At 33.9% G+C, this 23,031-nt stretch overlaps 1 protein-coding gene across 2 annotated transcripts in view; it reads left to right on the top strand.

The window, feature by feature from the left end:
* Positions 1 to 14,612: 14,612 nt before the first annotated feature.
* The window catches only part of gabrd (gamma-aminobutyric acid type A receptor subunit delta), an 83,751-nt gene continuing 75,332 nt past the window's right edge, over positions 14,613 to 23,031 (top strand). For both annotated transcript variants that reach the window (XM_030137746.1, XM_030137747.1), the window contains exon 1: positions 14,613 to 15,111. In XM_030137746.1, coding sequence (XP_029993606.1) covers positions 15,044 to 15,111 — 68 coding nt within the window. In that variant the 5' untranslated portion in view covers positions 14,613 to 15,043. The remainder of the gene's footprint in view (positions 15,112 to 23,031) is intronic.

A 23,031-nucleotide genomic window follows, 5' to 3' on the forward strand; every position in this document is an offset into this window, starting at 1 on the left:
TTGCCCTGGAGACGGGACGTAAGGGGCGTGGCTGAGACGTGGTGAGACGTTGACTGTACGTGGGTGTTTTTTTTTTTTTTTTTAAATAAACAAGATGGTGTCGATTATTACATAATGAAGGGTCAGAAATGTAATTATAATAAAATTTGTCTCAAATTAAAGGTTAACCTTTTCATGCATGAATTATGAGAACCTTAGTCAATGTTTTTTTCTTGAGTGTTTTTATTCCTTGTTAGGCAGGAAAAAAAACAATGCAACTGACATTTTTTATGACCCTATGTTTTTTTATGGAGTTACAAAAATGTCCACTCAGCTGGACACCATGCATTTAATATTTGAAGCAAAGAGACATGTATTTAATATGCATTATCAGAAAGTAATAAACTGTGTGAAAAACATGTTTAAAGCCACTAATGCCATTTTATCACATTTTATCATTCTCTAACATTAGTTGTTGCTCAATTCATGGAGATAATATGCAAAAAAAAAAAAAAAAAAACTTTTTGATAAAGAAAACTGTTAATTACAGTCTAATAATAATTAGCAATTGATTTACACTAAAACATATTACTACAGATCAGGTTTTTCAAGAACAGCAAAGTTATTTTTTTCCATTTTATTTATTTATTTAGACAAGGACAACGCAAAAACATACCATGAACCTTAAACAGGACAGATGTAGTGTACCAGGTTCTAACACTAGTGCTCATTTCCACCTGTAGTCCCTGAACAGGCTGATGTTCTCATTAAAAAAACAGACATTAATAAAAATTAAAACATTAAAAAAACAGTAAAAAAAAAAAAAAATGCATTTCTATAACTCAATCTATATTAAATATTCATTCACATCCAACCATTCACTCTTATTCGTCCCACTGCAGTCCGTCACACACATTAATGGTCTGAATTACAGGGATGGTGCATAAGCGTCCACTGTGTCGGCTGATATGGAACTAAAACAACAAAACCCATGAATATACAAGAGAACAGATGTAAAATAACTGTCCACTGGAGTGACCAGTACGCATGAAAGGGTTAATTTTGATTAAATAGGAGATACATTTGGAATAAAATAGGGAAATAAAAAAGTAATTTTATTAACTTATTTTAGTTATTTATCCTATTTACTCTGTTATTATTATTATTATTGTGACTTTGAATTTTTTAATTTTATGTTCTTAGCCTGGTTTTTATCCCAGAGACTGTTTTTATCTTCTCTGGGTTTTTTTTGTGTTTTATTGCATCTTGTTTTTATTTATTTGATCTTATTTATTTATTTTATTCTTATACTTATCCATGCTGCTGTACTGATGAATGGTGGAACACTGAGCACTTTTTGTTTTGTCTGGACGCTCGATCAAGTACCTGCCGAACAGGTTCAATGTATGTCTTGTAATGCCAAAAGCAATCACTTCATCTGCGAAACAAACCTACTCACGGGTACAAATAAAGGAACCTTGAACCTTGAGGATTTTTTTTAATAATAATAATAATAATAATAATAATAATAATAATAATAATACATCACATATATAGTGCTCTTTTGGACACAACAACAGTGCCTTTCTTCTCATTTCTCATAATAGCTCAGGTTTATTTCAGCTGTGCTTCCCTCAGCAGAAAATACTGCAGCTGAATAAACCAACAATGATTAATGTGTGAGTTCTGCAGAATCCTTTGTCAAACCTGGCAGTCGGCTCCCAGATACTGTACGGCCCTATCTGATTTACAAATGGAAATGTTTCCGAAACTGACTTTTGACAAGCAAGCTTCTTTTTTTATATATATAGAAAGATTAAGATATCCCTCAGTTTATCAACAAATGAAAAATGTGTGTGACCTAAAACATACTGGAAGATACTGATACAGGAATCTTATTACCACAGGGAACTGAATAAATATGTGCATGCAGGAGAGAAAGAGGGAGAGGAGAGATAGAGGAAGATACAAGGTCATGGGTAGGCTGTAAGAAAATATCAGTTCAGCAGTATATCGAGATATTTCATTTCATGATACTGTATTGATATTAACCCTTTCATGCATAGTGGTCACTCCAGTGGACAGTTATTCAAAACTGTTCTCTTGTATATTCATGGATTTTATTGTTTCAGTTCCACATCAGCCAACACAGTGGACACCCATGCACCATCCCATACACTGACATTCAGACCATTACTGTAACTTTGCTGTTCTTGATAAACCTGATCTGCACTGACATGATTGAGCATAAAACAGTTGCTTGTGATTGTTATTACCCTGTAGTTTTTTGTTTTTTGCATATTATCTCCATAAAGTAATAGCTAATATTAGAGTCTGTTAAAATGTGACAAAACATCAGATTAGCAGCATTAAAAAAAAATCATAGTTTTCATTCATTATATCAGTAAATACATGTTTCTTTGCTTCAAAAATTAAATGCATGATGTCCAGCTGAGTGGATATTTTTGCAACTCCATGAAAAATAGATTCATAAAAAATTTTTCAATCGCATTGTTTTTTTCATGCCTAAAGAGGAATAGAAACACTCAGGAAAAATAACTTCATTAGGGTCAAAACACAGTATTCAAAATCTCTCTGATGGGACATTTTAGAGACAATCTGACAGATTAGTTTTGGTAAATGACCCACATTTTTACTTTTAAATTCCTTTTTGCTTTAGTTGGTCCATAAGGGATTATCCAAAACAAGGAGCTACTTTATACTGAAATAAATGTTGAAATGGCGATGAATTAAAGTTCGCTCTCTGATGGGACATGACTGTGTTTTGACCCATTAAGGTTCTCAGAATTCATGCATGAAAGGGTTAAAAAGTACTGTGTCGATATTTTTAGGTATTTATTCAAATGCAGATATGGCAGATGTTCATTTTTTTGTTTTTGGGTTTCTTTCATTTCTATATTCACATGGGTATTTTGTCGTTATTCTGTTGTTTGTATACTAGAAATTTAGTATTTTTATGTATTTATACATTTTTAAACTGATAACACTGTTTTATTAAATGATGGTTATTTCAGTCCTCCTAAAAGCACTTTTTTACTGTGTGACAGAGGCAGATGGTAGTTCCTTTGCTGGGATCGCACAAAAATAATGTTCTGATGTTGGATGATTCAGGGACTGTGTACTATGCATTCTTTTCACAACTAATAGAATATGAACATTTGAGAAGGGTCTTAAACTGTAATGTCTATAAAACATAACTTTTATATATTAATTTATTATTATTTATAACAAAATGTTGTTCTTACAGAGGAAAGTTTTGTAATATAGTATTAAATCCTGTTCTGATCAAATACAAAAAATTGTTTAATATTTGTGCATATTTCTGGTGTAATTAAATTTTTCCAGGAAATATTCTCTTAGAACAGGGGTGTCAAACTCATTTTAGTTCAGGGGTCACATACAGTCCAATGTAATCTCACGCGGGCCAGACCAATAAAATAATAACAGTAAAAAAAAAAAAAAAAACATATGAAATAACACTAAAAAAAAAAAAAAAAAAGTAAAATTACATGATGAAAATGTGTGCATCTACAACTTATCCTTTAAAAAATGTGAATAACAATAACATCCTGAGAATTCTGGAGAAAAATGGTGCAATTGTGTCCATATAACACCTCTAATATTTTGCCTTTACACTAGAGGAAAACATTTGCAGTTATTATTAGTAGGTTATTATGATAATATTTTACTAATCCAACCCACTTGAGAACAAAAGTAGGGCTTAATATGGGCTTTATATCATCAGCGTCATTTGTGCATTTCATGAATTCACCTCACGGGCCGGATTGGACCCTTTGGCGGGCCGGTTTTGGCCCCTGGGCCTCATGTTTGACACCCCTGTCTAAGAAGAAGAAACAAAACAAACATATTCTTTCCAATACACAGCCCTGGTAATGGGGGGATGTAGTTGGAGATCTACATGGAACTGCAAAGGAAATAAATGTAGAGAACAACAGGGGGAGGAAACAGTGTGAGCAGAGAGGAGGAGAATAAATGAGGGAGGACAAACAAATGAAATCAGAACCTCTTTCTGTGTAAAACACAGTCCACTTCACTGCTGCGGTATATTCATGTCAGAGGAGCGCACTGCAAATCCAAGTGGAAGGAACTGTGGGAAGAAACGCCAGCGGTTTGAAAGCACAGCCACTGACTCCAGGCCTGTGCCCCCCCCCACCCCCACCCCCCACCCCCCAGGGTGAGGCAGCAGAAACCAGGGCAGGTGCACTGGTACCACTCTGCACTGTACTGCACCCCCCCCCCTCCCCCATAGAACATAAAACAGGTTACATACACTTAGTGACATAACGATATGAACATTTCATATCACAGTTATTGTGACCAAAATTATCGCGGTTATTGTTGTTATCGCGATATTGTTGAAATGTGCTCAAAATGTTCAAAAAGTACTTATATACACACTGAAATAATTTAAGCTGTATTTTGGAAAAAATAAATTAAACAAGTGTTCAGAGAACGCAAACCTCCGCCAAGCACCCTGAACGGTGTGCATGTGTGGATGGACTAGTTCTGTTTAAATTATTTTTGTTGAACAGCAAAAAATGGAACTTATGTCATAGAACATATGTCTATGGGTGTGCACAACAAATTTCATAATGATATTTCATTCACAAATTGCATTTTTGATGATTTTTTGAAAATGGTGCATAAAAAATAAAAGTCAACAGAGTGTAACAGAAGAGAAATGGAGCGGAACGATATTTGGTACAAAGTTGCAGCTTGGTCCCAGTCATGTGTCTGTCAAAATATATTCAATTCACATCAATATTAGTTGAGTTCTAATTTTAAATGTGTGGGAAATGGGATTTTCAGTGTTCAGTGTAAATGTCCACAGAGTCCACATTCCACAGTGGATGTGGACAATTTAGTTCCACATACAAGAGACTGTTCTAAGCTACAGGTGGATCCAACTGGAGGAGAATCAGAGTCGTTTTGAATTTTGGATGAATTTTGGAAAATGTCTCAATGATGACAGATGGAAAACTGTAGATGTTGAGACCTTGCTGTGACCTTGAACTTTGTCCTACTGGGACCAAAATGGAATGGGTTGGTCCCAGGGCCTAGGCCTATCTGTGGAGAAGATCTGGGAAAGATGGGTGGAAGAGTTTTACACTAAAGATGAAAACAAACAAACAAACAAACAAACAAACAAACAAACACAAAAAGGAAAGTGATCACAATACCTCCTGGAGGAGGTAATAATAGCCACAATGTACTCTCTCTTGGCAGAAACATTCAAATATTAACATCAAACATACAACATACACACGTGTGTTAAAAATGTCACCTTATGGCCACTGTTTGACCATTTTCCAGATCAAGTCTGAGTTGTTTTCATTTCTTTTCATTAATAGATAGATAGTCTCTCTCTCTCTCTGTGTGCTTGGACCGGGTCTCTCTCTCTCTCTCTCTCTCTCTCTCTCTCTCTCTCTCTAAGTGCGGTTATCATGATAATTAGAATTTAAACAGTAATACTAACTGTCGGGTTTTTTACTGCGGTTTATCGTTATACCGGTAATCGTTACATCCCTACGTACACTGTTATGAGAGGAAAAAGAGTGAAGCCTGGAAAACCTGCCAGAATGGAAGATGAATGACATTTCAGAACTCTTGATCCCAGATTTGTTGATCAGTTCAATCAGGCACAGACCATAATCACACCCTCATGGCAGCGGTCCCACACCTGAGACCCCGACAGTATTCTGATAAAGTAGGGGGGTCCAACTCATTTTAGTTCAGGGGACACAGCCTCCCAATATGATGTGAAGTGGGCCAGACCAGTGAAAGAACAACATAATAACCTGTCAGATAAAATGTGCTCAGAGCTCTTCTTTGTGTCTGTGTTCATATTAAATCAGTCTCAGTGAATCCAAAGGAACTTTGTGTTGGTAAATGACAGTTGTTCAAATGGACAGGATTTCAGTTCTGTTCAACATGTTGATGCTCATATGAACTATGTTTTCAGCTCAAAAATGAACCATTTCAGCACAATTAATGCTATATTTTCATGTCACAAATGGACAAGTTCTATTTGAACTGAACTGAGCTGAAAAACAAATCTTCTCTTCTTTTGGATTCCCCAGTTTTTCTTCCCAGATTCTCTCCTCCATATCACATGTTTTATTTGTACAGGTTCAATCTGGAGTATGGTGCTGATCCATCCTGCTTCTGTTCCACCAATACATACATGAAGAATGGCACACAGCACTGTTTACATCAACACTTTTACAATAAGAAGCATTTTTAGACAGAAAGAACAATTCTAGATTGTTCTTTCCTCTTTAGTCTGATGATAAACTATCCAATAAATAATAGTGCTCCTAGTTTTTGCACAGGGATCATTAGTGTAAACGCTGACATGGCTGCAGAGCATCAGTATGATGGGATCCACAACAACCATGTCACATCCGTCCACTGACACATTTAGTGTTTTTGTGTCAGCTGGGATTGTTTTAGATCCACAATACCAACATTTATGAAGAAGAGCACAATTAGCAATAGGAAGTCTAGAAGTTTATTCCTAATAAAGTACTGGGACTGACCAGAGCATCATGGGTAATGTCACGTCCGTCCACCAGCAAAAGTTTTCACATCCACGTGCTATTCCAAATCCAATATTTATGAAAATAGAGCTTCCACTGTCAGAGAATATCAGTAGTCTGTGCACAGATGGATTAGCATTATTTACACACACTTCTATGACTGTAGGACAACTGTTTTTTTGTTGGGTTTTTTTTGACAAAAATGGACACTCATTTGTCCCCCTAAGGAAATTTTAGCCGATATAAATAATGTCAACTACAACTATTCTGTATGTTTTAGTTCAGTGGTTCTAACCTTTTTTGGCTCGTGACCCCATTTTAACATTACAAATTTCTGGCGACCCCAGACATTCAGAACAGAGACTTATTTTTTGCTAAGATTAATTTGTTTTTGACCCTGTAGTAGTTTTCTATACTATATTGCAAATCCAGGTTAATTTCAGAGGACATTTAGTCTATATAATGTATATTATTGTGGACAGAGGCAGTAAATCCAGGTGTAGATTACTGCACAAAGGGAGAATTTGGTTTTCCTTGGTCAGGATCTGTACAGTCAGTCCAGCTTTTTTATTTATTTATTTATTTATTTATTTATTTATTTATAACATGCAAAGAAACAAACTAAAACAAAACAAAGCAAATTAAGACAGAAACAAAATAACATTTAAATGAACAAAATCTTTCTTCAAGTACGTGTCTGAATTTTGCATGATCGAAAAGGAGTAGAAGAAGTATAAACTTATTTAATCCAACCCCTCAAGTGCGTTTACACTTTTATCACTAACTTGATACAAGAATCAAACAATACCATTTTCCTAATTTTAGCATCGAACCACAACAACTCCATAATGCAGTAACTGAATTACACACAACAATATGATCATGGCAGTTCAGTCATACAAACAGACTCAACAATTCAACAGTTTTCTTCAATAATTACAACAGATTCATCAGTCCAACATCATCCGTAAACAAACAGACCTCAGTGTCATTATTAAATACTGGACCTCACAAGGATCAATTCTTTATATCTTTTTTAAACTGAATTATGTTTGATATTTGTTTGATCTCCACACACAATGTGTTCCACAGTTTTCCTCCACAGATGGTGATATAGAAACTTTTTAACCTACTGCGTACTTAAGGAATCTTTAAATGTAATTTTCCCCTTAAATCATAGCCTCCCTCTCTTTCACAAAACATTTCTTGAATATTGCCGGCAGTAAGTTATTCTTTGTTTTATACATTCATTATGACATTTTTGTTAAATTATTAGGGTTTTTTTAAACTACGACTTTATTCTCATAATATTAAGGCTTCATTCTCGAACTATTATGACTTCTTTGTATTTGACTTTATTCTCATAAAATTACGGGTTTGGGTTTTATCTCAATATTTTATGACTTTATTCTTGTAGTGAATAGTATTTTTTTTTTTTTTTTTTTAACTTATGTGATCCAAATACGCTGAAATAAAATGGATTGAATGTGTTGTGTAGTTAAATTCGGCTCTGACCACATGTGTAATTGTTAATGGGATAGTTTTAATCGGCTGTAGTAGTCTTCTCTCAGGCCTTTGTGTCAGTGATGCTGGAACATAATACTCTGTGGGTGCTTTTCTTTAATCCCCAGTGTTTCAGTCCAAACTGCATGACTTTAAATGGAGGTCTCTGGCCCCTGAAACAGTATAGTCCATCTAATAATAATAAGGACAGTGATGTGGGAAGCAGCCGGATACTTGGAACAGGATGATGTAACAGTCTGTGGAGCTTCAGCCAAACTGGACTGGGACTTTTTCACTGACCAAAAACCCATTCTAGTCGTCAGCCTCTTGGTCCAGAATCAAGTAAGAAAATTACCAAAAGAAGTGTTAATAATAGACATTTTAATATTCTTTCTAATTATAGGTCCACATAATATTGTTTTTGCTAAAAATGTCTGATTGTAAACAGGATCAGTACGAAAACAGGCCTTAACAAAAGGTTTAAAAAGAACAGAAATAACAGATTTCAAAGGTAAAAAAAAATGAGCGCCAGACAGTGGTTGAATGGTTTGAACCGTGTCAATATTTACATGTTTATTAAATCAAAAACATAATTTTATGAGCCAAGAAAGTCATGGGTTGGGACAAAAATATTGAATAAATATTCAGTTATATGTTGAATGGTTTAGACAGTTACGTCACCAACACCAAAATGTCTGTTACTGTGGGACATTTGACCACAGTCTACAAGAGTACACTGTAAAAAAAAAAAAAAAGTAAAAAAACAGTATTATTCAGGCAGCGGGGGTGCTGAAAAATATTGTAAAATAACAGAAAATAACCATCTCATAAAAATACGGTAATTTTCCATAATTAAAATACAGTTTTTTGCCCTAACTTTACATGAGATTTTGCAAATTTTTTTTTGGACTTTTTAATGTTTAATAAAGAATATTTTCATGTATTAAAACAATCCAATTCCCTATAAATATATATATAAATAATTTTTAATGAGACTCAGTTGTCCAATCCACTGATAAAAACTGTATTTGGACAGTTTATCAGTGCTTATACATGTTCTACATTCACAAAAATACATTTATGCAACATTTTTGTTGTGAAACCTCCTGTAATTACACAAGATATTTGTCAATGAACAAACAAGTCTGGTTCAACTGACAGAACTAATACTTCTGTTACCGTTAATTGTCAGTAATTTTATCTTGTTTAATTATTTTTTTTTTACAGTGTTAAACTTTAAATTAACAGTTTAATCTCATAAATAGAAAAGAAATATTTGTGAAATTACAATACATTTGCAAACGTGTTTTGACTGTATTTTTTTGTGAAAAAATAAGAAATTCTTTTAAAAAATGGAAATTTTATGGTTATTCACAGTTACAATTTTTCATGCTATTTTACATTTGACATGTAAAATCACAGTCTGTTTTTGTCGTTTCATTGATATTTTCCTGTATCTTAAAAATACAGGAAAAATCTGTAAAATAAACAGTGAAAATTCTGTTAAATTACAGATTTTTTTTTTTTTCAGTGTAAAGCTGTGAAAACTAGCTGTGAAAACTATTTATTTTATGTAATTTTATTTATTTATTTATTATTCATTTATTTATTTATTTCGAACATGCAAAGAAACAAAATAAAACAAAATGAAGCAAATTAAAACAAAAACAAAATAACCTTTAAATGAGCAGAATCTGTCTTCAGGTACGTGCAGGTCTGAATTTTGCATATGGTCAAAAAGGAACAGGAAGTCTAAACTTATACATAAACTATAAAACTATTGAATCAAACAGGATCAAAATATGATTTTGTTTCCGTTTGAATAATCATCTGCTTTGGCGTGTGCCTTCAGGTGATGTCAGGAACATGAGCCTTTCTACCAGTGAATTCAAAGTGTGTTGTGTTCAAGTGCTTTTGTTGTCATTGTGACATGAAAAATGGCAGACTCCCAACTCATGGTGACCTGATACTTGGGTAAAACAGATTTGGACATGTTTATTCATCTGATACAGCATTTTATTATTATTATTTTTATTTATTTATTTATTTATTTTTAATTGTACATTGTGAATACTATAAATGCAGCAGAATGATAATAAAAGCATTGTTTATCGTTGAATATGATGAGTCCCTCGTTATTTTTATGTTGTAGATCCAAATTTTCCCCAGTTCTCCAGTGGAAAATATGGCATTATGAGGCATTCATGTGCAATTTTGGAGTTTTGTAACTAGTATTTACCATGATTCCCATCACACATGAAGAAAGGAGTAAAGCTCAGGGACAGTGAAAGAGAAAACTTCATGAAACATCTTCCATTGTCTTTGAAATTATTTTACTGCAAATGTTTTTTTTTTTTTTTTCAACTTTATTGGCAATATTTGGGTGCACAAAACATATGTATTTTAAACAAACAAACATCAAGATGTCAAAAAGAAAAAGCATTTGAACAAATGTATTTAAGAAAAAAAATGCATAAAGACACAAAGTAGAATAGACAAATAATAGTATATAAAAATAAATAAATAACTAAATAAATGCATACATACATACATACATACATACATCAGAAAGTTTAGTCTATTTTAAAGAATTCTTTACAAATTGCCAAAGTGCTAGTGCTTTTTTTTTTTTTGTTAAAGATAAATTCTAAAGGTTTAATGTATTTTTCAGATTCCATCAGGAAGATTTTAAAATTTGGGTGTGTTCTGGTATATTTATTTTTGTGAATATGAAATTTTCCAAATAAAATGATCAAATTTACAACAAATTCTAAATTACAAATGTCTTGTTCAAAATATGTAATTACATTTTGAGATGTTATCCTTATTTTTTCATTACTTTTAGATATGATATATTTTTCATTTTTACACCAGAAGTTAGAAAAAGTGTGTTCACATAAAAAGAATAAGTGTAGAGTAGTTTCAGGACAAGAAGGACAAAAGTTACACATTTCTTCCACGTCAGAAAATCCAGACAAAATAACGTTGGAGGGAATATACGTTATGTAAAATCTGGAAATGTATAATTCTAATTTTATTTGCAATACAGTATTTATATGGGAATTTTACCGTAACTATGGACAAGCTGCTGTCAGGAAAAACAGAAGATAAATTCATTAAATAGAACCTAAAAGTCTGGAGACCCTGAGCCCAAAGTCTGTTCGCTCCAGACTGTTTAACTCCTGTGTACCAGGACTGTCCAACATACAGACCAACACGATCTGAAGTGGATCAGAACCAGTCAAATAACAACAGAAGAACAGATGAATAATGTACACTCCAAACTTTTCTCTGTTTTAGAGTGAAAACAGTTCAATTACATTATGAACACAAACCATCCTTTAAAAAATGTGAGCAACATGAAAAACCATGAAAAACTGATATTTATTAAGAAGCATAAGTGTAACTTTAACGGTTTTCTGCCTCAGTTTAGGAATGAATGAATGAATGAATGAATGAATGAATGAAATCTTTATTTTGAACATGTAGACAGTGAAATCAAAACAAAAATCAACCAACAAAATATAAGTACTGGTACATAAATGATTGATAAGCAAACAAACAACAATAAATAATAATAATAATAATAATAATAATAATAATAATAATAATAATAATAATAATAATAATAATAATCGTATAACAATATCACACATCCTTTTTCCTATATACACTAATATGATAATACCCATTTACAACTTATCCTACCAGATATAAATAAAAACTAAAAAAGTAAAACAAAACAAACAAAAACACATATACATATGTTATATAAATACATATAATATTCTTTATTGTCCTATATAGTAATGTAGTAATAATATATTCATATATCCATATTTAAACTTGATATTATCAGCACACATGTGTCAAAGCCCCACTGTGAAAAACAACCGGACCCCCCCCCAGGCCTTTTCCTCTCTGTATTTTGTAAAAATCATTTGCTTGTATTTGTTTTAAAACTGTTTGATGTTTGGACATTGTTATTTATCATTTCCATGATCATTTCCACATGTGTATTATAACTTCCGGTGGCTCTACAAACACACCAAACATTTAGTATCAGGCAGAACCCTTGATCACATGACTCTGACTTCCCTTTCAACGTCTCATTTTGTTCATATTTGTTCTGTTTATTCTCTGTTTTGTAAAAGGAGAGTTGATAATAATAGTCATGAGGGGCGGGGTTTGTTGCCACCGAGGTGGAGTTCGCAGTGGGTTGGATGTTCGACGGACACTGAAAAACCATCACCTTAGGGACTATCAACAAATTACAGCTCTAAACGTTTTTCTTCAATAGATTCTCAGTCATGTGACTCAGTGACTCCAAACCAGTCTTAAATTATTGTAATAAACAGAACCTTTAGGAAACACCACTTAATATTTCTCTCCAGTCTATATTAATATTTTTTTTATGAATATTATTCTTTTTTTTTTTTTTTCTTTTTTTTTTACAATAAACGTTTGTTTTTCTTCAATAGCTTAACAGACATTTTGTCCTAAAAATATGAATAATATTCATAAAAAATATTAATATAGACTGGAGAGAAATGTTAACCCTTTCATGCACAGTGTTCACTACAGTGGACAGCTGTTCTCCAGCTGTTCTAGTGTACGTTCATGGGTTTTCTTATTACTCCTGTTGTTATTATCTGCTGTTTGCACTGTACTCAGTGTCTACTGTGTATAGGCTAGGTTAGGTGGTAAATATGTGCTATTATTTTTATGTAGGTATTTTAAAGTTTAATTTTAGACACATATTTTACTTATTTTAAATTAGCCTTAGTTTTAGTCGGTTTTAATGTATTCATTTATTTATTAGTTATTTATTTTATTGATGTGGCAAATACAGGTCCTCAGAAACCAGTTTCGGTCCCTTCTTTGTGATGGAATGACAAATAAAACTCCTTTGAATCCTTTGAATCCTACCCCGCCCTCTGAAGGGGAGGGAAGGGTTGTTGTTTTTAGTTTGTTTTTCTGTTTGTTAACACTGTAGCAGCAAAACTATTGGTTTAATTCATACCAAATTGGGTTTATAAATTGCCAGTGACCCAGAATAGATGTGGTTATATTTTGGGAAAAGTAGGTCAAAGTTCAAATTTTTTATGAATTTTTCAAATCTTTTTTTCCCTCCCATTTACTTATTTATAATGGGCAAAATTTCAAATGTCTACAATAGCATCAATTATGTTTCACTTTACGACAAACCTGGAACACATATAGAGGCAACTGATATGCTGGCATCAGCGCACACAAACATGATGACATCAGCTGGATCGATGCCAAAATAAGATAGAAAATGTGCGAGGGGCGGGGCTTGTTGTACCTGGAACCACTGGTTTTATCGGCTGACAGTGGACGCTCAGGCACCAGCTCATACACTGCAGCTCACACCAGTACTGTAACTGCTCTTCATAAACCTCATCTGCACCAACATGTGTGAGTGGAAATCAGCAGCTAATTGTTATTGTATTGTAATTAACAGTTTTTGTAATCAAAGTTTATTTTTTGCATATTATCTCCATGAAGTGAGTAATAACTAGCATTAGAGTATGTTAAAATGTGAGAAAACATCAGATTAGCTGCATTAAAAGTGTTTTTATTTCATAGTTTTCACACAGTTTATCATTTTCGGATATTTCCTTTTAAATGCATGTTTCTTTGCTTCAAAAATTAAGCACACAGTGTCCAGCTGAGTGGACATTTTTGTAACTCCATGAAAAAGAAGTTCATTAAATAAAATTCAATTGCATGTTTTTTTTTCATGCATAAAGAGGAATTAAAACAGTCAGGAGAAATATTTTGACTAAGGTTTTCATAATCCATGCATGAAATGGTTAAGTGGTGTTTCCTAGAGGTTCTGTTTATTAGAATAATTTGAGGCTGGTTTGGAGTCACTGGGTCACATGACTGAGAATCTATTGAAGAAAAACGTTTAGAGAAGTAATTTATTGGTAGCCCCTAAGGGGATGGCTCTTGAATATCCAAGCCGCTGCTCACTTCACCTCAGGTTTGTTTCCTGGTGTCACTTGTTCAGGTTTCAGATGCTTTTATACATTTTTTTTCTCCTTTGTTCTCCTTCAGACCTTTACTGTACAGAACCAGCTGTCTGAAGTTTAGTCCGAAAGGAAAACAACACAAATCATCATCTGTACTCAGACTATGGTAGTTCTGCCTCTATTAATAATAATAATAATAATAATAATAATAATAATAATAATAATAATAATAATAATCCAATGGAGATGAGTCAAATGTGTCCAATATTACATAACAGATGCACAGGAAGAACTATTTTAGTGACATACCCCCCCCCCCATACACACATCCCTGTCCAATACACACACACACACACACACACACACACGCAGATACCCCCCCCCTCCCACCCCCGCGGATTCAATCTGACGTTTAGAGGCCATGCAAGGAGGGATCGACAGATTAGTGACTCTCTCTCTCTCTCTCTCTCTCTCTCTCTCTCTCTCTCTCTCTCTCTCCCTCCCTCTCTCTCTCCGTCGCTGGAGGACAGGCTTCAGCTTCAGTTTCAGCTCCGGCTTCGGCATCGTCGCTTGTTTTCGTGTCTTGTGTTACGGTCGGACCGGGACTTTATTTTCCCTTCCTTGCCCGTTTTGCTCCTGTGTGTGTGAGTGTGTGTAAGTGTGTGTGCGTGTGTGTGTATGTGTGTGTGTGTTTAAGTGTGTGTGCGCCTTCTGTCGGAATCTGGTGGAGGTCTGACCATGGGTCATCCTCATCTTCATCCTCATCCTCATCTTCAGCAGCATCAGCACCAGCGCACTTTACTTTTGTCTGCGCACCGTCGGATCACGAGGAGAGCGCACTGAAAAAAAAAAAAAAAGAAAAAAAAAACACGACCATCACACTTCAACAAACTCCTCGGCGTTCTCATTTCTACCCTGGGAAACTTTTCTCCTTCTTTTTCTTTTATTTTGAATAATTCCTGATCATCCAGAGCCTTTGGAATGGAGACTCCAACTTTGGTGCTGTGGACTGTGGCTCTGCTGTTTGTTGGAGGGGACATCTTCACCAGGTAAGACCCTCTGCATGTCTGTGAGGGGGAATCAGCTGCCAGAAAAGTTCACGACAGGGATTTCATAAAATATATATATATACTGTAAATACTGTAAATGACGCCTGTATTTAACCCTTAAAGACCCAAACATACACCACAGACCAAAAGCATCTACTGATCTAAAATATTTAATAACCTTAGAGCCATGAATCCTATCAATACACGTCAGTCATTGGTGTAAAATACAGTTCTTCATCTTTTCATGGTCATCAGATATGACCATATTTGGATGTTCAGAGGCTCCGTAGTGAACGTATAAACACCATCATCTTCTACAGCATTAATTCTCCAGTCAAACCCATGGAGTTGGATCAATGACAGTGGATGGACACACTGGGGTTATGTGTCAATAATAAGTAAAATGAACAGAAATGAGTTTAAAAAAATACAAAATGATAAATAATGTGGAAAAAATACAATAAAAGTTAACTAAAATGAAGAAAAAAGAAGAAGAAGAAGAAGAAGAAGAAGAAATTAAGCAACTTAATGAAAAAACAAAACAAAAAAAAAGCCAGAATAGCCACTAAAATGAAGAAAAATGAAACATAAATCAACAAAATAATAAGTAACATGAAGAAAACAAACCACAAAAAATAAAATGTGCAATAAGAACAAATACAATAACCTGTAAAAATGAATAAAAATGAACAAAATAATCAGTGTGTCCATAGTTACCATGGAAACACCGTCATCTTCTACAGCATTGATTCTCCAGTCAAACCCATGGAGTTGGATCAGTGACAGTGGATGGACACACTGGGGTTATGTTCAGTTAGTGACAGATTGGACTGAAAAAGACACTGTTTCTTCACTTTTCTCTGTTTTTGTTGTAATAACCTTCAAATGTAATCTCAGCCTGATGATTAAAGTACATGATCAGTCAAATAAATACAGGAAAAGACCTGATTTTCACTGAAAAAAATCAAAATGGAGAAGATAATATTATGATAAATAGTGCTAAATCACTGACAAGAAGGTAGAACAGAGAGGAAATGTGATGTGGGACTTGCCACAGATGCAGCCCTGGGCTTTCATGGGTTAACAGTGTCTCATGTAAACGGTGACCGTACAGAGGCATCACCATCCAAACCCACCATCTGAAACTAAAGGCCTACTGACGCCTGGGTGACCGGCAGGTGGATGTTCTGGGCTCCTCCCACACCTTTATCTTTTTAATATGAACGTACACAGTCCTGAAGGTGCAGGCGTCCTTCTAGAAAGCCCTTGTTCCAGGCTCCGCCCCTCCACCTGAAGCTGCTGTCTGCTTCACCTCCAGGCGGACGGACCTGATGACACTATTTGCATAATGACACTATTTGCATATGCATAGAATGAGGTGATTGCTTTTCTGTCTTTTTTTAATGGATACATGGAAATGAGGTGAGGTTGAAGGTTCTAACGCTGATGCTGCCCCCCCACCCCCACCCCCCCTCTGGGGCAGGGGTCACATACCAGATCAGGATCCACTTGGACTAGAGGAGGCCGGACCACTGGCAGTCCCTCTGTCTGTGCACCTGAACCCACACACACCCAGTGGGAATTCTGTGGCGCTTCCCAAAGGAATTTTTATCCATATTGAACCATTTTTAAGTGATTTATCTTCATTTATGGTGATAATATTGTCTGTATTTGGCATTTTTCGATGTAAATCATGTATTTTCCTATATTTAATCCAATGATATAGATAGATAGATAGATAGATAGATAGATAGATAGATAGATAGATAGATAGATAGATAGATAGATAGATAGATAGATAGATAGATAAACCCAGTGTATCCATCCGCTGTCATTACTCCAAGAAGATGACAGTGTTTCCATGGTAGCTATGGACACACGGATTATTTTGTTCATTTTTATTCATTTTACAGATTATTGTATTTGTTTTTATTGCATATTTTTCATTGTTTGTGGTTCGTTTTCTTCATGTTATTATTTTGTTGATGTATGTTTCATTTTTGTTCATTTGAGTGGCTAATCTGGCTTCTTTTTTTCATTTTGTTACTTAATTTATTCTTTTCTTTTTACTTCATTTTAGTTAACTTTTTGTGTATTTTTTTCCACATTATTTATTATTTTGTAATTTTTTTCAACTCATTTTGGTTAATCTTACTTATTATTGATCATAAACCCAGTGTGTCCATCCACTGTCACTGATCCAACTCCATGGGTTTGACTGGAGAATCAATGTTATAGAAGATGACGGTGTTTCCATGGTAACTACGGAGCCTCTGAACGTCCAAATATGGTCATATCTGATGACCATGAAAAGATGAAGAACTGTATTATGACACCAATTATTGACATGTATCACTAGGTTCAGTTTTTCAGAAGTTGTTAAACAGTTTACATCAGTAGATGGTTTTGGTCACCATGGGCTGTTTGGGTGTTTAAGGGTTCAGATGTACACGTAGAAGCAGAATTTGCTTTTTGAGAAAAATCACTTTGAAGGGATTGAGGGAAGGTGTGTTTGTGTGTGTGTGTGTTTGGGGGCGTGGGGGGGTGGGGGGGGGGACAGATGCTGTCGTATTTATCCACAGGATGATCAGTCCAGACTGACATCAAATAAATATGAATTATTTGTCTGCAGTTACTGTTTGAATCCTGGGAGAAAGATGCAAAACCAAGTGGTTATTTGTGTTTTTAACTCTTCGTTATGGTCAGAGCATGAGCAGGATATTTCATATATCTAGAGAACAATTATCTTCAGAACAGATATAATGACAAAATGTTTGGTTTACACTAAAATATGTACAAATAAAATGAAGTAAACATTTCACGTTAACATTAAAAGATGTCATGAGTGTTTTAGCTCACAAAACCAAAAAGACAAATGTATTTTTATATCACAATAATAATAATAATAATAATAATAATAATAATAATACAGTTGTATATAATTGTAATTAACTCCACATAAAACCATTTCTCACTAATTGTTCTTCCTGTTTTTGCTGAAAAATCGAGCATAACCCCGAGTGACACAGGTCATTTGAAATATACACCATAAAAAACCACTATCATATTGATAATTATCAAGATAAATGTCAAATTATTATTTCATAAATATTTAAAAGGGTCATCTTTTGTCCTGAGTTATAGTTGTAAAAGCACTAACATATTTGTCATGATAATGATTTATGGTCAGAATTAGAGGTTGGTGATGAAAACATAATCATGTTTTTTTTTGTTTTTTTACAATATAACATTATATCACAATAAATTCTATTTTATTCTGATAATATTATCGACTAAAACACAAAAAACGTAAGTGTTTATTATATTTAACATTTTTACATGCTCATGCATACTCGAATGTTGAGAAAGTGCTTTTGGACTATAATTATTTGGAACAGTTCCTCTAGATTTGTAAAATGTTCTTCTTTTTTAAGTGTTTTCATCACAGGAACATTTTTGCCAAAATTGCCTTTGTCAGAACAGAACACACACTTGCAGAATATGAGTCAAATTAAACAACAAAGCACTGACGATTACATAAGTGGCATCAAATTATCCAGTGAGAATAAGAATCTTATAAAAGGGAAGTGGACTCTATGTGTGTGTGTGTGTGTGTGTGTGTGTGTGTGTGTGTGTCTCAGGCATCACATTAAATCCGTACACAGCTGACTGCTGCAGTTCGTCATACTTAAGGATTTTTGGTCAATGAACAAACTAATGAAAACGACAAGTTAATAGGACCAGTATTTTGGGAGATCTTAGTAATTTTGAATCCAATTGTCTTACAGTCCCATTGCTATGCCCATGACAGTACCAAGGTTATTATCGTTGACGAAAACTAACAAAATGACGAAAACTAGGATTGAAAAAACACTAGCGGCATTGTACCCGTGGTGATATTGTATGATAGCGCCCTCCCGTGGTGCAACAGCGGCATTGCACCCGTACGCCCTCCTGTGCTGCAACATTGATCGGACGCCCTACTGGACACCAGACACGGAACGTGCATTATACTAAGATTTTCATTAGCTGAAATAAATAAAAACTCAAATTAAAAGAAAAAAAAAAACAATAACGAACTGAAACTGTATTGTGTGTTTACAAAACTAACTAAAACATATAAAACTTATGGATAAAATTCCCTTTGTTTTCGTCTTTGTCAGCGTCGGAAATCGATTTATTTCGCTCTAGCGATTTTAGCTAGCGGCACCATACGGTACTTCACGGTCTGCCACTTCTTGTCACTTGTCGTTCAGTCGTCTTCTGGTCCGAACTCTACCTGGAAACATGGAGACTAAAGTTGGGCTAAAGCAGCAGAGTCCTGTCTGGGATTTATTTAAATACGACGACAGAGAAGAAGAGAAAAGAGACGACTAAACTACAATTAATACTAAAACTAAGCATTTAGAAAAAAAAAGAAAACGAATAAAAACTAGCAAACCTGCTCTAAAAACGAATTAAAACGAACTGAATTAGAAAAAAAAAAGTCCAAACTAAATAAAACTAAACTAGAATGAAAAATTCAAAACTATTAGAACCTTGGACAGTACCATGCTGCATGATGGGAAATGAAGTTAAAAACAGGAACCATGCATTTACTAACTTCAGTCCCTAAATATCTGTCTTCATATATTAATTCAACACACTGGTTTATGAAATTCAGTCCTCCAGTATCACCTCATGTTGTGATGACACTTCCATTACTTTAATAAACTGCTTTTGATATTCATCTTCAGTTCAGTTCTCCTACCCCTTCACAATAGTAACATGATGCTCGAGTGCCTACATGTTTTTTTTTTTTTTAACCCTTTCATGCATGACGTTCACATTTATGGACACATAGTTTAACCCATAAAGACCCAGTGTTACTTTTATAACACTTACCTAATCATTTTTCCTCTTGATTTCACCTTTATTAAATGATTTATCACCATTTATTATAATACTATCCTCTGTATTTTGTGTTTTTTCCATGAAAACCACGTGTTTTCTTGTATTTAACCCTTTCATGCATGACGTCCGTATTTATGGACACATAAAGACCCAGTGTTACTTCAGTGTCAGTTCTCAAATGGATTTTTCTCCATATCTAACATTTCTTAAGTGATTTATCACCATTTATGGTAATATCTTCTTTATTTAGCATTTTTTCAGTGACAATCATGTATTTTCCTGTATTTAACTCACTGTTCATGTAGATATTCATTAAAGCTCAGAGAAAAGTTGAGGGTTATTACATCAGAAACAGAGAAAACTGAAGAAAAAGAGACTTTGTGAGTAAAATCTCTCATTAACTGAACATAAACCCAGTGTGTCCATCCACTGTCATTGATCCAACTCCATCGGTTTTTACATAAAAAAGAAACAAATTAGGAAAAAGTGACTTTTTTTTAAACTAAATCTATCATTAAGTGAACATATAAACAAACATCTACATCCTTATTTTGTTCATTTTTTTAAATTCATTTTGTTCATTTTTATTCATATCACTTGTTATTTTGTTTGTTTTTGTTCTTCTGTTGCCTATTTTATTCTTTTTTTTTTTTTTAAATTTGCGGCTTATTTTGTTCGTGTTATTATTTTATTGATTAATTATTATATATTCTGTTAATTTCATTGATGACTTTGGCTGTTTTTGTTCATTTTGTTGCTTATTTTAGTCTTTTTTTTAAAACTTCATTTAGATCAATTTTTTTCAAGTTATTTATTATTTTATACCTTTCTATTTATTTTTGTTAATTTTATTGATTATACATAAACCCAGTGTGTCCATCTGCTGTCATTGATCCAACTCCGTGGGTTTTACTGGGTAATCAATGTTGGAGAAGATGACAGTGTTTCCATGGTAACTACGGAGCCACTGAACGTCCAAATATGGTCATATCTGATGACCATGAATAAATAAATAAATATAAAAACAAACAAAAAAAACCCCTCTAAGTGCATTTCAAGTTTTGCCTAATTTTCATTACTAAAATCAATCTAAAAAATCTGGATACTTTTTTTTTATAATTCATGCATGAAAGGGTTAAAACATAATCCAAGCGTGACCCCAGATGGTCCACATCCTGTGGATTATAAACCACATATAAACCAGGTGGTGACTTCCAGTCCTCTGACATTTTGCTCTTTTAAGACCACTAAAACTCTTTTTTTTTTTTTTCATATTCTGATGCGTGCTGTTTTTCCAGGCGTGGTTCCCAGCAGCTCCTTCTGTATTTGTGTCAGTGTGAACGCAGAAAAGGTCAAAGGTTAAAGTTACTGATGCTCCGGGTGGTTTTGGACCAGTTTAGGCACTTTCCCAATGGACAAAACTTTACCCATATTTACTAAATGTGCAAAAAACACAAGGGTGTAATGTCAGTTTTTCCATTACATCACAAATGCGATGGTTTGTGTACTTTTTGTGAGATGTCAGTAGAAGTCATTTCAGAAGCATGTTGACGAATACAAATATGTGTGGTTTGGAATCTAGAATGCTCATGACCCCTCTACCCTATGACAAGGTTCAAGGTTTGAGTTGCATTTTAGTGACATTAAGGCAGTGATTTTCAACCCTGGGGTCGGGACCCCATGTGGGGTCACCTGGAATTCAAATGGGGTCACCTGGAATTTCTAGTAATTGATAAAAAATTAAAACTTACTAATAAAAATTTACATTATATAGCAGTGGTCTCCAACCTTTTCTGGCTCCTGACTCCATTTTCACATCACAAACACTAACCCTAACCCAAGTAACTAAGTAAGTAAGTAAGTAACTAACTAACTAAGTCAGTCAGTCAGTCAGTCAGTAAGTAAGTAACTAAGTAAGTAAGAAAGTAACTAACTAACTAGCTAACTAAGTAACTAACTAACTAGCTAACTAAGTAAGTAAGTAAGTAACCTACTAACTAACTAAGTAAGTAACTAAGTAACTAAGTAACTAAATTGTAAGTAACTAAATTGGCTTCATCATTAGCAGAGCATGTCCAAATCTAACAAATTGGTGGCAGTTTCAAAAACCAATATGAAAATTTGGTTGTAAAACAAACTTGATCTCACTTTAGGAAAGTAAATGGGCCTAAATACTATAAACTAACTGTAGCCCATGGAGGTGGGCAGAACTGATTACATTTTGGAGGCTAGATACTGAAAACTGAGTGAATTCAAGTTTTTTTTTTTTTTTTTTTTTTGTTTTTTTTTTTTTACAATGGTATGTATTTTTTTCACAAACTAAAAACTGATGGGGGTAGTGTTAGTAAAAGTAATGATTTTGCTGATCTAATTTTAGAATAGACTTAATTTTTGGGTAATGCTTTATTCACAACAGAAAAAGAAAGAGAATGGTGTACACTCAAAAAAATAAGTAGGCCAAAAATGTTGACTTTATGTATTTTAATTACATGTAAATTTTCCATGTAATTTTATTACATAAGTTTAATCTAAAGAGTTGCATTTAATACAATGTTTTTTCTACCATATGGAGTCAATATGAATAAATTAAATACCTTCAGTCAGATTTGCTTTAGTTAATGCAAACTTTTACATAAACTGTGTTTGACTGTGACACTCAGCCTTTTTATGCGATCTAGTAAATAAAGTTTACTTTATTTGTTTAGCTTCACTTTATACTAAGCATATTCACATTATGTTTGACTTTTTCGGATAAATAAACTTTAAATTTCGTATATTTCAGTTACATTTTACTTTAAAATATTACTTGATGTTTATTAGAGCCAAGAATCATTTTTTTGAGTGTATAATACATACAGATTTATGATCATATCAACTGTACATACAGAATTATAAGTCCAAATCTTACCTAGAAGCCAAAAAATCCAAACCAAACTGTCCCAGGACGTCTTCTGAGGAACTGTCTGATCTGACGTCATTGACTTTGAACTGAAATCCCTGAAACTCATCCTCATTCAGAAGGACAGA

The sequence above is a fragment of the Sphaeramia orbicularis genome, chromosome 7 (assembly GCF_902148855.1).
Source record: "Sphaeramia orbicularis chromosome 7, fSphaOr1.1, whole genome shotgun sequence".
Taxonomy (NCBI): domain Eukaryota; kingdom Metazoa; phylum Chordata; class Actinopteri; order Kurtiformes; family Apogonidae; genus Sphaeramia; species Sphaeramia orbicularis.